General features: G+C 41.1%; 1 protein-coding gene across 3 annotated transcripts in view; it reads left to right on the forward strand.

The window, feature by feature from the left end:
- Positions 1–12,601, forward strand: part of SCAF11 (SR-related CTD associated factor 11) — a 50,943-nt gene extending 38,342 nt beyond the window's left edge. For all 3 annotated transcript variants that reach the window (XM_052788986.1, XM_052788985.1, XM_052788987.1), the window contains exons 11-15: positions 1,511–4,030; positions 5,632–5,975; positions 8,529–8,747; positions 9,183–9,302; positions 9,662–12,601. In XM_052788986.1, coding sequence (XP_052644946.1) covers positions 1,511–4,030; positions 5,632–5,975; positions 8,529–8,747; positions 9,183–9,302; positions 9,662–9,790 — 3,332 coding nt within the window. In that variant the 3' untranslated portion in view covers positions 9,791–12,601. The remainder of the gene's footprint in view (positions 1–1,510; positions 4,031–5,631; positions 5,976–8,528; positions 8,748–9,182; positions 9,303–9,661) is intronic.
- Positions 12,602–16,793: the final 4,192 nt, after the last annotated feature.

The following is a 16,793-nucleotide window of genomic DNA, read 5'->3' on the forward strand; positions in this document are numbered from 1 at the left end:
AATTTGATCAGTGGACATCCAAAAATCAAAACTGTATTTTTTTCATGTTCATGCAAATTACTGTGTGTTTCCATGGGAGGTCAGAGGAGGTGATTATAGTCCTGTGCTCTGTTTTAGCCTTTTAAAGGCTAGCAAGGTGCTTGTGGAGTTAATTCTCTAAGGTTATCAGATTATATGTTTACATTTAACAGACAGTGATATGTTTTTCATTCTGCTAACAAAGTACTAAGTGGTAGAAAGAGGCTTTTGTGCTGTTACTTACTTGTCTTATTCCTATCTTGTTTAATGTATTCTTAAACAGATTATATAAAAATAAGTATTTTAGTGCAGTAAAAGCATGGGAAGTAATACTATATATTAGAGAGTTAGAATCAGGTGTTTAAGTGTGGTGTGATAAATTCATTGTAAAATCCATAGCAATTAATCTTTCCTAGCAAGTTTCCACTATTTGTGTATGAAATTGAAGCTGTAAAAAGAATCCATTTAAACACCAAATTGTTGATGCTTTCTGAAACCTACACAAAGTATGAAACAAATCAATGGACATCTCAAGAAATTAATTTAGCTTTGAAGTGAGTATTATATTCAAGTATGTTTACTTAATTATCATTAATCTTTAATTCCTGAGCTGTCCCTCACAAGCTTTTATAGGTATCAAGAGTACAGTCTGTTCCCTTTGCAGTGAATATAACCCTTGGCTTCCCTACAAAGACTTTTGTCAAATTGTGGATAGCATGAAATAAATTAATGCAGTATCAACACAAGAACTCCTGTGCTGCTGTGTGCGACTTACTGTCATTCTTCTTACAGCTTTAGTTTTTTGATGCACCCTAGGCTGCCCCAAAACTTGCATTCCTTATTCAGTTCGTTAGCTGCTGCAGGTACCCTGGGTGCCTTGCGGCAGAGTTTAAGTACAGTTTGCCATGGAGCATGCAGGGTCTGTCTTATAACTGGCGAATGAGTTTGCACTGTCTGAAATTCAATTTTGTAGAGAGATATGCTGTCATTGCTGCTTCTGATCAACTGCTTCCCATGGGATCATCCACTGATGGCCATTTAAAAATGTCACTTTCTGTAGTATTGAGCTTTGCTTCTGCAGTATTGAGGCTTCACTGCCAACAGGCCTGCATTATAGAATGACAGAAACCGCTATATGCTAACAATGTTGTGTGGTTAATTTGTTACTTTTCTAATAGCTTAAATGCTGACTATCTTTGAACAGCAATATCAATAGCGGTTTCATTGTGAATGCCATTACTGTCCATGTAGTCGGGCCAGCAGTCCTTCTAAAATGTGTGTTTGGATGTCTAACATGTCACTTTGTTAGCTTGATTCTGTTCTTTAAAGTCTGCACTAGAAAAAAAAAAAAAAGGCTGTGGCAGTATTTCATACTAAATCTTAAATTGTATTATTTGAGGGTGTCTGTTAAACTGGAGGAGGTCGTTTTATGTTCTTAACTGTGATGGATAAACGGTTATTATCAAACTTTAATGTATTCTGCTCTTATTAGAATCTTTAAGCAAAGGATATGCTGTTGCGTGTACCCAAGAAGGAGAAGAGAAAAAGCAAGCTTCTGGTTCATCTGGCACTAGAGGAACTAGAAGGAAATCAATTAATACTACTCCTAGAAGAAGGTCTGCACGAAACAGCAAAAACGAGGCTCTGGGTCAATCTCGGAGCTCACCTCGCTCAAGCAGTTCTGCGTGCGGTGCCCCTGATGGCAATAACCCGTCCCTGAATAAATCTCCTTCAGAACCAGAGAAGGCTCCTCCAAAACGAAAGTCTAAAAGAATAGTTAAACAACGAACACCTGTGGCTAAAAAGAAAGTGAGAAGTTCTGCACGTTCTGAAAAATCGTCCGGTGATTCAGTGGAAGATGATGACGTTGCTGAGTCTGAAGCAGTTCTAACATTAGATAAAGACCAGCAGTCAGATAATGAAAGCAATAACACAAGTCTTCCACAGAAAAATAATGCAGAAGCAGAATCTGCTAATGGATTGGAAAGCTGTAGTGAACATGCAGAAATTGAGGAAACTACAGGAGAATGTGACAAATGTGAAGATACTTCAGGCAACATGGATATAAGTTTTTCTGTCCAAGAACCTCTAGTACTAACTTCAAGGGGTGAAAGTCAGGAATTTGAAGTAAAAGGAGTTACTGAAAAAAATGTAGATCTTAAGAATCAGGACATCTGTGAAAATACTCTGGAACAAATGGAAACAGTAGCTAGTCCCAAAGATGAAGTATGTGACCATGCAGCTTCTGAAAAAGTAGATCAGACATTGTGTAGTCCTCAAAATGAATTGATGGAGAATGTAGAAACTTTGACAAAAATAGATCAACCTGAGGCTAGTCCAGAAAATGAATTGTTGGAGTATCCAGAACCTCTAGGAAAAGATCAGCCATTAGAGAGCCCCAGAAGCGAATTGCCTGAGCATCCGGAAGCCATAGAAAGAAACGATTCCAAGGCTGAAGAAAAAACAGTAGTAGACTGTGCAAGTACAAATATTCAAAACTTAAAAAATCTTCAAGATGAAGAACCAGATACATTAATACACAGTATTTCTATGGACAGTACATCAGAACAATCCTTAAAAGAGAACGCCATGCCAGAAAGTGAAGAGGGTAGAACTTCAGAGTCATCCCAGGTAAATGCTGAACATAAACATTTTGGTGAAGATAACAACGAAATGATACCAATGGATTGTGACTCATTTTGCAGTGACCAGAATGAACCTCAGATTGAGCAGTTACCACCAGTTGAATGTACAGAGCAAGGAGAAGTGAACTCTTCACAGCGTGATGTGGGAAACTGTACATCAGTTTCAGGACTTTCTGATGAAAAAGATGAAACTATTCCTCAAGAGAGAGAGTGCCAGTCAGAACTCAAGAAAGATAAAAAGACTCGAACTAGAAGGTCTAGATTTCACTCTCCATCAACAACTTGGTCTCCTTCTAGGAGAGAGGGCAGGAAGTCTCAGTCACCATCCCCTAAAAGGGAGATGACGAGAGACAGGAGCTCACGATCACCCAAGAAGGAAACTGTCAGGGAGGGAAGGAGATCCTTATCTCGGTCTCCGAAGAGAGACATGCTGAAAGATGAGAAGAAAACACCATCTCGATCTCCCAAAAGGGAAACTGCCAGGGAAAGCAGGAGATCATCTTCTCGGTCAAGAACTAAGGATTCATCTCCAAGGCAAAAATCTAGATCTCGAAGCAGTGATAGAGATAGTCAAAGAAGAGATCGTGACAGAGAGAGAAGAACTAGGAGGTGGTCTAGGTCACGGTCACGATCTAGGTCAAGATCACGATCTAGGACAAGAAATAAAGGTTCTTCCTTCTCTAGAAATGAGAGGGACAGTCACTCACCTCGATGGAAAGAGAGGTGGGCAAATGACAACTGGAGGAGTCCCAGAGGAAATGATCGGTATAGAAGAAGTGATCAAGAAAAACAGAATGAAAGTCTTAAAAAAGAGAAGGACAATACAGAAAAAAACAATGATGATCAGTGTTCTTCAGACAAGCGGAGGAATGATTGTCCAGACTGGGTAATGGAAAGGATAAACTCAGTTCCAGAGGTCAAGAACAGAGAGAGAGATAAACCACATTGGGAAGATGGCAGGCATGACAATTCAGGACAGTCTTGGAATAAAAACTTTGGTTCGGGTTGGATTCCAAATCGAGGGAGAGGTCAGCGTGGCCGAGGTGGGCGTGGAAGAGGTGGTTTCATGTATGGAGACCAGAGTGAAAATCACTGGCAAAATAGAAAACCTCTCTCAGGGAACTCAAATGGTTCTGGGAATGAAACTTCAAGGTTCCCAGAACATCAGCCATACAAGCGTAAGAATGAACAAGATTATTCTTTCGATACACCTGCTGACAGATCTGGGTGGACGTCTGCATCCAGCTGGGCTGTTAGAAAGACTTTACCTGCTGATGTGCAGAATTATTATTCAAGAAGAGGACGCAATTCATCAAGCCCACAGTCTGGATGGGGAATGAGACAAGAAGAGGAGACACCTGAACAAGGTATTCATAGTTTCAAAAACTTAGCTACGGCTGCAGTAGCAGAGTAAAATCCTAGTCACATTGACCTATCTCAAGTTGCTTAGTTCTTCAAAATAATCTGGGGTAAATCTATAGTCCTTTTGCAATACGGAGGTTTGTAGGTGTGGAGTTTGGGGATTGCTTGTGTTTTGATGGCTTTTTGGTTTTGCTTGAAGTTAGATGAAATTTAAGGACTATGCATCTGAATAGTGCTACTTAAGTAAATCAATTTGGTTGAAGAGAAAGCAAATCCTCTTCATGGTTACTTTTAGCATCTGTGCACCTTTTAAAAAGGGTAATTTTTTTCAAGGAGATTTGCATTTGCCTGTGTAGACCCACACAGAGGATTCTAGAGATGACAAATCATTATGTTGACATTTATCTTGCTTCTTAATAAGCATTTTCCTCTTTATATGCTTAAAAAAATCTAGGGAGGTTTATAAATGCAAAAACAGTACTTTTACTGTACTCAGCATTAAAATTCCTCTAAAGCCTCAATAGAAGTCTAATATTTTTGAGTGTTTGATATCGAAAAGGTAACTGCCCTGACAGAAATAAACTTTTTGGTAGAAAGTGAGTTAACTGTGGATGAGATGGATTCTGAATAGCTAAGAAGTCATCTACAGATTATTAATCCTCTGAAGTAAGACAGATGTGAATTGTGGGTTGGACTAGGTGATCTCGATAGGTCCCTTCCAACCTCAGCAATTCTGTTATCCCATGATCTTTAAAAAAGGTGATTTGGGGTGGAGCATAAGGGTTTAAGTCCCAGTCCCTGTGAATTAGGTGACAGGATTCCTCAAGGAAGGGATTTTAAGGGAAGGACATCTGAATTATAACCCATCAACCCTTTCTCAGAACTAATTTCTTGACTTCTGGAAGTCTTGCTGCTTGTATCTAGATTCTAACTTTTTGGCTTCTGTTGAAGATAGAATGAGATACTAAAGTAATTTTTTTTTTTTTTTTTTAAGAAGTGCCATTCTGAGAGGTTATTTTTACTTCTAGGCTATACCTGTTGTACCATTACCGGTTTTTTGAACAACTCTTTCTGAATATGAACATCTTTGAAATTGGTTGAGGTTGATTTATTATTCAGTAGGGGGAAAAAAAACCCCAACAGCAGAGTATTTCTGTAGTTACCAAGAATGTACAGTGAGTGTGTGCGAATCAGGCAAAGGAGAGCGGGGAATCGCGTATGTGACAACGTATGACTAACCTTCTGCAATTGCAGAAGCTGAATAAGTTATGTTGTCTTCCTGCTCTTTGGTGGAGAATTACTGTTTCATTGTGATGAAATAATTTATTAGCTGTGCTATAGGAACAAGTAGAGAAAATAGAAATTCAAAATGCAGGCTTCCATAGTAACCCGAACTTTTAAACTCAGAAACTAGCATTTGGCTCCGTGACGTGTCTGGTGATGAGTGCTGTGTAATAGTGTAATGCAATATCTTTGAAATATTCAGATTATAGAAAGCTTTTTGATACTCCATACTTCATGAAGAGTTTAGACACCTGGCTCCACTTTTGCTTTATGAAGTACGGATTTTCTACTTCATATACTGTCTGTTTCTTTCTTTTGATAGATCCAAACCTCAAAGACCAAGGCAACCAGCAGAGTGATGGTTCTCAGTTACCAATAAATATGATGCAGCAACAAATGAATGTAATGCCACAAGTGAATGTACAGCACCAACCTATGAATATCTTTCCGTATCCAGTGGGTGTCCATCCTCCCATGATGAATATGCAACGAAATCCTTTCAACATCCACCCTCCAATGCCCATGCATCTCCCTACCGGAGTGCCTCTCATACAGGTAGCTGCTCCCACAAATTTGTCTCAGGGATTACCTCCACCTCCACCTCCACCCCCACCATCTCAACAAGTCAACTACATTGCTTCACAGCAAGATGGAAAACAATTGCAGGTATGCTTTATCAGAAGCCATAGCAAGAGCAGCATCAAAGTAATATCAGTTAAGCGTTTCTTATATTGAATACCATAGTCTTGATAAATTTATACTTGCAGTTTCTTTCTCTCTTGCCTGTTGTCTTCCACCCCACACCAAATTTCAAGTGGAAGTATCCATGAGAATATGGGTTGGTTTGGGGCTATAGCTTGTAAATAATAATAATATGACACCATTACTGGGGTTTTGTGGTAACAAGGTGTTCCAGCTGGTAATGGAACACTGAAAAATTTCATCAACGTTGTCCATTACCTTTTTCTTCTTAGTTTTTGGAAACGGAACACTTCTAAGTTTTCCCCTTCAAAACCTGATTTTTAAGCTCTAGGAAATGGTTGAATCCTCTTTCAGCAGCGTGTAGGAAGTGACCTAAACCTCTTTATTGCAGTTCTCATCCCGTGGGGTGTATCAGCAGAGGAAATTATCAAGTACTGCATGGCACCCATTTGTTCCACACTTCCATTCTCCAGCTGTCACTATCTCAGCAGCTTCCCCCCACACACGTGTTCTCTGTTCTGTTCAATCTTTTGAACCTTTTTGTTAATAATTTCCAAGCTTTCTTTGGTACATTTTACTTCCCCCTTCTTGCCTGATTCTCCTGGTTTTGCATGCCCTGTTTGAGACCTAACTCTCACTTCATTTCTCCAGTTTCAAAAAGACTCTGGCGTGCTTGGGGCAGGTCAGACCATCTTTTTGTGCCTTGCAAGAGATCTTAAAGCAACCTTTGTGTGTGTGAGCTCCTCCTGTAGCCAGCTGTTTATATTAAGAGCTGTTATATCAGAGAAAGGAATATGAACAACTTCCAGGAGAATGCATGGCGCTGCAAGGAGATGTAGCGCTGCATCTGTGATGTGTAAAAGGCTCTTCGGGGTTTGACTGAGGTTTGTGCTTTTTTTCTGTTGCAGGCTGCCTGCTCTAACCTAAAATGCTTTCCCCTGCATTCCAGGTTGAAAAAGTGGTGTTCTAGAACAATGATTTCTAACCCTCTGTTTTCATGCATCACCTTTAAAGATTTGAAGCAAACCGAAAAATGGCCTACATTCTTTTCACTTTCAGCTGCTGTTACCCATTCATAGTCATTAACTTAGAACAAAAGGAGTTAAGTACTGTGGGAAATACTGAGTGTGGTTACAGGCCGTATGAAATACTTTAATACTCTGTAAGGTAAAACAGTAAGGTACTATTGGAACTAAAAGGCTGGTAGATTGCTTGTTGATTTGACTAATGCATGCTGTCTGTCATTAAAATATTTTCACAATTGGAAATGGAGTAGGTTTAACCTCTAAAAATGTAAAAAGTCATAACGTAGGCTACAAACCTCTGTGAAATACAGTATCTAGTGCAGCAGTAAATATGTTTCTATAAAGATATTGTGTATTGCTCCAAAATACAGTTATTTGTTAGTAAAGCCCCTGTTAATTTGTTGCTCTTACCTGCTGTTGCGGAATGGTGTCCATGAACCTGAATGCTCTTGGGGGCTGCTGCTCTTGCTTTGAGCGTTTGTTGAACAAGTCCTTGGTGGTAGCACAACAGAAGTCACTGAATAGTGCAGGACTCCACCTGGCCTTCCTGTTGACAGGAAGATGAAGAGAGTGCGCTGGCGAGTGTTAGCGTGCTGGTTATAACAGCTCAGTATCTGTGTCCATTCCAAGGAGCTCAAATTCCTGTTTCATTATTTTCCATCTGGATAAATGCAGATGTGAAAAAACTAATGGTGATTACCTGCAAAAAAGTAGCATTTAGGGTAGCCTGCCAGAAATATGTTGGGAGGATGCATTCTAGGCTTTTGCTATAAAATGACTTCTATCTGACGTCTGAGAGCTACTTAATTTCTCAGTTCCAAAGTATCAACGGTGCCCGTGGTCTTTTGGTGATGTCTGGAAGTGTACAGAAAACGGCTTTTCCTGAGGAACAGATCACGGTCCTTCAACCAGCATTTCACCTCTAGCCTCAAGTAGACTTGTAGTTGTGTTTTACATTTGAAATGCTTTCACAAGTTCAAGATGATAACGAACGGGAAAAGAAATGTTTCCAAAGCAGCATCATTATGATGCAGGAATGCAAGTGTGGTTTAAGGTGACTTTTTATATGTATGTTTAGGTGCTAATTTGTAAAAAAACGTTAATCTGATGTACAAAACAGGGCTTCCTATACTCTCCTGTGACAAGTAGAGAGGTTCTGCAGCCATAAGCTTCCTTCCCCTTGTGCTAACGCACTCCATGCCTGTTTGCAGGGTACTTTGTTTGCTTTATCACTGGGATCAGAGCCAGAATCTAGCAACCACAGTGGTGACGTGGAGGATGCCTTACTTTTCAAGCTTTGTGGTTTTTTTTTTCCTTTAAGTAGATTTGATATATTGTGGAGATCTTCCATAATAATGGGACAGTGTGGAAATTGGCTAATGAACCAAAGCACGTAGTATTGATGCTCTTTCTGTAGCTGCTGAGAATTCTAGAAGGGCATGTTGTCATGCTGAAGGATAATATATTAACTGCTGATAACTTTTTAAAACAGGGTATTCCAAATATTGCTCATGTAAGTAACAACATGAGCGCTCCAGTCTTGCCTGCTCCAACAGCAGTCCTGGGAAACGTGGGAACAGTTCAGGGACCAAGTTCGGGTAATGCAACGTCATCAAGTCACATCAAAAGCTCTAACGCAGCTGTAAAATTGGGAGAAAACAAAGCAAGCGTAACAGTGGAAGCCAGCGCAGATAGCTCAAAGAAGGACCAGGCAAGTTCAAAGTTCAGAGTGTGTGTGTGTATACAATATATAAAAAAACATATATATGTATATCTATAAAATATATAAAATAAAATTTTGAGATACTAAAAAATAGCAAACTATAACAATACCCCTTCTGTGTAATATACTTAATACCATCATGTACGTGATACTTTCATGGTGGCTGTAGGACATAAACTAGCAAGTTGACTCTCTTTAATGTAGTCTTCTTTAAAGCAGCACTATTATGAATATTAAATTGCTGTGGGACAACATTCTGTTCTCAGTAAAACACAGGCAGCTCGCATGAGAGCTGAAATGTGAATGAGGGCAGCATGGTTTTCTAGTCTTCTGTAGTAACTTTGTGAAGTTTTAATTTGTGATTGATAAAAAGATACGTATGCAGGCACTGAAAAATAATACTCAAGTTTGTTTTTTCATTAGAAATTGTTAATTCAAGAAAAAGCGGCACAAGAGGTCAAACTAGCTATTAAGCCTTTCTACCAAAATAAAGACATCACTAAGGAAGAATATAAAGAAATTGTGCGGAAAGCTGTAGATAAAGTAAGTTGATCTATTTATCTGCAATGCATACATTTCAACTGAGGTACAGTTTGGGATGGTCTTCCTAAATCTTGTGGGAAGAACTGGTAGCTGCTGGGAGGGGGAACAGGAAAAGCAAAAATACCTTGGTCTTTCTCTTTGAGAGCTTTTTCAGCTCCTCAGAACGTAACTCATTTATTGTGTGAAAGAGCTGAATGGGAATTCAGAAGTATTTGGGAAGCAATTGGGAAGCATTAGGAGTTTCCAAAGTTGTTCTGCCTGAGATGGAGAAACCTGGGGTGTTGGGAGGATAAATAATGTGAAATAGCGGCAAATCAACAGAAGCGTTTCAAACATTTTTTTCTTTAAAACTGTTGTAGGTTTGTCATAGCAAGAGCGGAGAAGTTAATTCTGCAAAAGTGGCAAATCTAGTGAAAGCGTATGTAGACAAATATAAACATTCACGGAAGAAAAATCTTGAAGAAGCAGTCTCCTGTGAAAGGAAATAGAACATGTTTTCAGTTTTTAATTTTATTCTGTTTGCAAAGTGCAATTTCAATATGAACCGTTAACTGAAAATTGTACATGACAGTGATTTGAATCTGGTTTTGATAAAACTATTTTTCAATGTAGTATATAATGTTTTGTTCTAAAGAAATATAGATCTACAGGGCAACTTCTTTATTCCTTTTTAAAAACAGATGTCTAAAAAAAATAAAGGTGTAAAGAAGAATCATTAGGAATGTACGATTGTGTGGATACTTAGATGTACAGCATTTTGAATTGAATAAGAGTGCATTAAACTAGAAACTTCTGTCTGGGTACATTGGTTTTGGAACAGGTATGTACAGTACATGTAATCAGTCAGATTAAAGTAAAATTTTTCTTTTGATTTCTCCCTAATTATAGCAAAGATAAAATAATGTATTGCCTTGACAAATATTTCTAGCGTTAACTGGACAGGCTGAATGCAGGGGTCACAATGTGTATATATATAAAAAAAAAAGCACATGGAGTTGTCTGAACAGAAGAACTGTTTAGATTTTAAAAAGAAAAATCATAAACAGTAAAATGCAGTGCCCAAAACCATGGGTGCTGCACGTCTGTTGTAACACCAAATAAAAATTATGCTGCTTGGTTTTGTTTGTGACGTTTTTCAATTTGTTTCAAGATAGTGGGATGAACTTGAATAATTTTTATGTGCTGAAAGCCCTCACTCACCACACACTGACAACCTCAGTTCATGTCTAACCCTGCCCTTAGCTAGTAGGGAATTAGTAGGCTAGAGCTGGATGTTCAGAAACATAAACCAGTTTCTTCTTCAAATAACATTAAGGAAGCTGGAATTTGTTACTAGGCTCCCAGTTGCTCAGAGACTGCCTGTTGTGCCAATCTTAACTGCCTAATACTTTTCTTTGTTAACTAGGGACCGTAGCACGTGTCACCGGCCTGGTATTGTTGAATGTGCGCAATCTGAAGTCACCTGCAACGGCTTTTCTACTTCCCCGAGCACTTCTATATAGGGAGGTCAGCAGAGGTACCACACGCATTTTAAAAGCAGATGTGGGGTCATTGAATGCGCTAGGGGAATGCTTAAAACCAGTTGTACTGAGGTGTAGCAGCAGCAGGGAGGGTTGCTGGAACACCGTCATCGCTGTGTGCTCCTTATGGAAAGAACAGCTTGGGATCCTTCCGGATTTGAGTGGAGAAGGAGCCTTACTTACTCCGAGACAGAAATCTTTGTTCCCTTAGACAGCGCTATTGAAATTCCAGCACTCCCACGCGGTAACAGCCTTCGGTGTTGGCTCAGCCTGGCTTCTGCTCCAGCCCAAGGTCTCCTGGCCCAAAAGCATGACTATAAACCATTTTGACAGAAAGTATCAATCGAGTTTTCTGAGAAATGATCTCTTAGTAGCCAGTAGTTCCCAAAGTAACTGTTCTTGGCAGAAAACGCAGTCTTACCCGTAACTAACTTTTGCAGAAGCCTGAGGATGAAATAAGGGATATACAACCCTGTACACACACGTAATTATAGAGAGAGATATATATACATGTAAAAAATGTGATGTTTGTCGCAACAGTTGCTCACTTGGTTTTAACTATAGCTTTCTACAGACTTAATGAAGCATTTGACTGTCTATATTTATTTTTGTGTGCCTAAATAAAAATACTATGTAAATTAGAAACAGATATAATACATTTTCTACAGTCAAGCCAGGTTTTAGATTTTTCAAAATACTCAGTTTTACACTGTGGTAGCAATTTGTATGATCTCTTGAACTATTTTAAGCTAAAATTGGTTAGCACTTTTTGAAAAATGTTGTAGCAAATTGCTATGTCTATCCTGGGTTATCACGCCATGCGTACTTATTTTTATTACATTTTCCTTCTCTGAATTTTTGGATTTTAATGACTTTTTATATCTTTTTACTCTATACAGTTGAGCCTTGCTATAAAGCTCCTTTCAGGAGCCAGATGAATGTTTTGTGGTTTCTTTTACCCTTTTAGAGGAGAGGTGGAAATTGGGTGGGAAGGAACACTGGAAGATTTAAACTGGGTGAGGGGAGGGGTCATTAATTTCTTGTTTTGCAGCTCCTGGCTGGAATATAAGCTGTCACTTGCTGCTGCGTTGTTGGGGCAGTGACTATAGTGATGCTCCACTGTATTTCAAAACGTAATGAAGAATATCAGATAGAGTAGCATGTGATCGGTAACTTTATTTTTTACGATGAAATACTTCAGAACTTAACAGAAAATACACGGTTTGTTACAATTTCTATGTTGAATTAAAAAAAAAAGCATTGCCTTAATACATAGACTCTCCTCCTATTTTTCCCAAAAAGCAGTAAGGTCTCTGTTGGTGCAACTGCCCAAGAAGGCGTGTACTTTAACCTTGTAGTCATGTTTTTGTTAAAATAGTATAAAAACTGTTTCTATTTATTGAAACTCCTTGTACTGAAAGTCTCAACATGCACTAGCACTGAAGGCAAAGTGCTGGGGACGCTGAGCCCCCTCGCTGCCTCTAGGATACCGGTAATTCATTCTATCCAAATTGCCTTGAGGAAAACAAGTACAAAACTGTATACCTTCTGTGAACTTATGCAAATCAAAAGGGTTTTCCTTGCACTCCTTCCACTGTCTCACTGTGCATGCTGCTTGAATGTCTCATCCTAAAGATGTATCTTAACGAGCACAGTGGCTGTCCAAAGTCCACAATATGGTGTTTGTAGCATAAGGCTGGAGTGCTGTCTACTGAAAAAATACTCTAAAAACTAGTTTTGTGTAGTGCTTAACAGTTTCTAATAAATTCTTTTCACTAAGCTGGCAGTAGTCCGTGTTTGGTCTTAAATGATTCTGGCTCAAGTGGTTTAATTCAGAAAGCAATGTAATTGCTATTACTTCTGCACATATGCATATTTAATCTTGTTCTGTGTGGTCTGGGCACCCCCTCCTTTACATTTTCATTTTGTTTTTGGTTACTCTGTCTTCACCCTGCCTCGCCTGTCTGCAGATGCTCCAACCTGAAAAAAAAAAACCCAAATGCATGTGGCAGAATGTCCGTTTACAGCGAGTGCTGTGGTGGGGACTGGGTACTGGGTCTTGCACAACGCTGCGGGGCTCAGCGTGCGTTATCGGCTGCTGTATGGACCAGACAAGGGCAGGACTCAAACCAACTGGGCTGTGTCCTACACGCCAGAAGTGCTGATCCAAACAGTGGCCTTCACTGAAATAGCCCGCTGGGAATTTAGCACGTGATAGCCTACCTTTCCTTGGGAGCTATATTCCAAGCATCACTGTACTTCCTAGGATTAACCCCACTGTACTTTGATGAGGAACCTCCATAGGTAATGCAGACACATGTTGACACAGCTGTGTGAGAGCCTGCTCTGTGAAATTCAAAGACTTTGTTAGATTGGGGTTGGTCGTTAACAGCCATGGTGGGAAAGGATAGTCTTGGCTAGACACTGCTCATGTAGTATCTTGCTTGTGGGCTTAATGAAGGTGCCCTAATAGACGGGCCTGGGGTCTTTGGGAAGAGCACACCACTTTGAGGAGCAAAGCTAGAAATTACGGTCAAGGCTCAAGGGGCTTGGTGAGGACGGTGACTGGGGAGAGGGAGGCTCAGAGGTGTCGGTTCCTTGAGGCCAAGTTTTCAGAAGGAAGAAGAGCAGCGCTCGGAGCTGTGTCCTGCAGCTGTAATCACCTAGCGAAGCTGGGCTAGGGAGACTGAGCCGGGAAGTGTTTTGTCATGATGAGTACGACGTTACCTCAAGTAGATGGAGATACGGTTAAGATGGCTGCGTTGGAGGCTGAGGGAAGGCATGCTGAAAGACATTATTTCCAAGAAAAGAGTCTTGAAAGTAATTTAATCCAATGGACTACAGTTAATTAAAAATTTCTTGCCTAAGTTGTAAGCCAGCCTTATTACCACATGCCTGCTTGGGGGCACGGACCTTTTCAAGCATCCTAACAGCAAAAAAAAAAAAAAAAAAAATCGCCACTTCATCTACAGTTGCAAAGAGCTTTTCAGTACATCTGGTTGACTATGTCTACCACTCCCCCCCAGCCTTTACCTGCAGATTGCTGCATGCTGCGCACCGCCATCACAGAAGTTGATTTGGGTGCATGCAAAGATCTTGATCTGGGTCCTGCAAATGCATGCAGTCAAGCAGGTGAGGAGTTTCATGCATTTAAAAATCGAATGACTTATGTGTCAGGAGAACCATCTGCCTGGTCTCCTCAAAGGGCAATGACTGCACCAAGCAAACGGGTGGGAGGCAGGATACCGTGTTTTGGGGCTGAGCAGTGTCAGCACCACCAGGACAGAAACATTTCAGGCCCAGAACATGCAAAGAAGAGAGGCAGATGGGGACAAACGGCAGGGGCAGAAGTAGCTCATTAGTCAGGACAGCTAATTTTTGCGGAGCAAGTGCCATTGCAGTCTGGTTTATGCAGCTAAAGTCTGACGGGAAAGGCCTTGAAATCTTGACTCAGTTTTGCTATAGAGATCACTGTGCTAGAGTCTAGTGCCAACAAAAGGGTTTGGGTTTTTTCCCCAGCAGCCACATCTTTGGCATCGTGACTCATCAGTGTGTAAAACAAGTATGTTGATTCCAAAGGTGAACTTGCACCTTTTGAATCACAGTGATGAAACTACTCTGGCAAAGGTTTTGATGATTATTAAATAGTGCAATATTCACATTAGTCAATAGTTTATAAAAAAGTAGAGACAAGAGTAAGGACAATAAAAAGTAGATGATTACTGAAATTGGCTATTAAAGAGTACTTATTAGATGCAGCAGCTTTCAAAATAATGAATGGAGCATCTATGAAGATTTTTTTTTTTTTTAAATCACTAACCTAGAGAGTAAAAAAAAATAAAAGCACAGTTAACTACTTGCATAGAAGGAGATGAATCTGTGAGAAGGCACAGGCTGGGCTATGGAACTTGACTCTATTTTCCAACATAACTCACTCACAACTCCCAGAGACCCACACACCAACAGTAAACTTTCAGTCTGCTCTTCATTTTCAAAGACTGTGCAATAAATACAGGGGCTTACAGCAATGCAGTAGCTGCTCATTATCCACAGTGAACAATCAAACCCAGAGTGGAATCCAACACAGAGAAAAATTACTGCAGGAGCCAAACCCAAGGAATTTTGGCAGCAGGTTGTCATATAATTAGTCCTAAAGTGTTGCAGAAATTAGATCTACAACCACTGAATTTTTTTATGACAAGCATCAATCAAAAAGAGCCAGGGATTCCTAGATGCTTTGGTGCAATAGCAGGTGGGATTAAAGAAAATAACAACTCTTGGAAGTCAGCGTTTACCTATAAATTCCAGAGTCTGTTGCAGAAATTCGGGGCTCCTAAGGACCAGGAAAGTAGCTTGCACATGGTGGGTAGAGTTTCCTCTTAACACAGGACAGGAACATTGCTGCCTTTTTTAATCTCCGCAAGTTACAGAGGGGCATCCGACGTGCAGGTATTTACAGTGCAGATCAGGAGCGCTAATGGCCGAAGCACGGCCACTGACTCGCCCTGCCCAAAGCCAGGAGAGCAGAGGGTCTGCTCCCGTGGGCAGCAGGAGGACCAGGGACACAGGTGCACCCAAAAGGAAACCTGTCCTTAGGGAGCACCTAGGAGAAAAGGCCGTCGCACGCTCAGCTTGATCAGTCACTATTTACCACTGCATGGTACCTAGTAGTTAAATTACCATATCAGACTGATAAACTCCAAGATATTCCCCCTGAAAATACGATGACATATCTTGGAGGCACAAGATGCGCCTCTGATTTGGTTGTCTTCAACCAATGCAAACACACTACAGAGCTGCTGCTCCCTGTGCAAAGCATGTGGCTTCGCTCCATAACCTCAGCATCCCCAAAACACAAGGGATTAAATAAGCAACTCAGGGGGTGGGAGACCCTCCTCACCGGGGGATTCAACCCCCACCTCCCTCTCCGTGACACAGCGCGGCTCTGCAGCCACATCATCAAGCCAAAGAGGGCACAAGGAGATGGACTTCCATGGCCTTGCATCAAGCCCTGAGCTCCAGCCTGGTGCCCCAGGGCAGTTCCTAGGGGGGAATTCAATGACTGTTTAAATTTAGAGAGTTCTAATAAACACACAGCGATACTTGGTACTGGGGTCAATCCAAACACAGCCACACAGCGCAGGCACCTCGTGTTACATGGGTTGCGGCAAGTGGATTAAATTTTTGATGCATTGTGGGTTTTACTACGGAGTCAGCCGTAGGTCAGTTGGCCAAGACTTCAGAGAGGTTTATGACAGAAGAGAGATTTGAAGTTGCGACCCTTCCAAGCCCTACGGACCGCAGGTGATGCAGGTAGGACAGCCCCACTGGCACGCTGCGGTGCCCAGGGCAGTGACAGAGCTCTCGGGTTGTGAAGGGAGCACGGGGAGACGCACTCAGAACAGCACCCACCCCATTTCTTCATTACCCCGATGACATCTAGTGGAATGATGTAATCAGATTAACTTCCGTAATGGTGCAGGTCCCTGGTTCTAGGCTCTTATTCCAAAGGAAAAGAGCAAGCAGTACCGGCCCTTCTTCGCCCCTTACTGCTCCCTTCACCAGTGACTGGCGAAGCGACTGTGCTCCAGCCAACCTTCCCAGGGCCCTGGGCCAGCAAGGAGCCCACCCAGGCCAGCAGCAGAACTGGGGTGAGGGTACAACCCCCCGTCCTGGAGGATGTGTTTCATACTTCATGATTCACCATGTAACTCCATCCTAAACAATATAAACACAGAGAGCCCTGCCCAAAGATAAAGAACAAGCAGGTATCTGGGTAAAAGAAAAATTTCCTTTCTGCCAGGACAAGTTACCTGTGAACACGCCGATTTAAAATCCCCAAACAACAAAACCAGCAGATCCTCTCAAAACGCAGTTTGCAGCAAATCCACCTAAAAGGTATTCAAAGGCTACCTTAAAACAGCTGTCCAAAAGCCACCCAACAAAACAGCAGAAGACCGACCTCACCACG

This window comes from Harpia harpyja, chromosome 6 (assembly GCF_026419915.1).
Source record: "Harpia harpyja isolate bHarHar1 chromosome 6, bHarHar1 primary haplotype, whole genome shotgun sequence".
Classification (NCBI taxonomy): Eukaryota; Metazoa; Chordata; class Aves; order Accipitriformes; family Accipitridae; genus Harpia; species Harpia harpyja.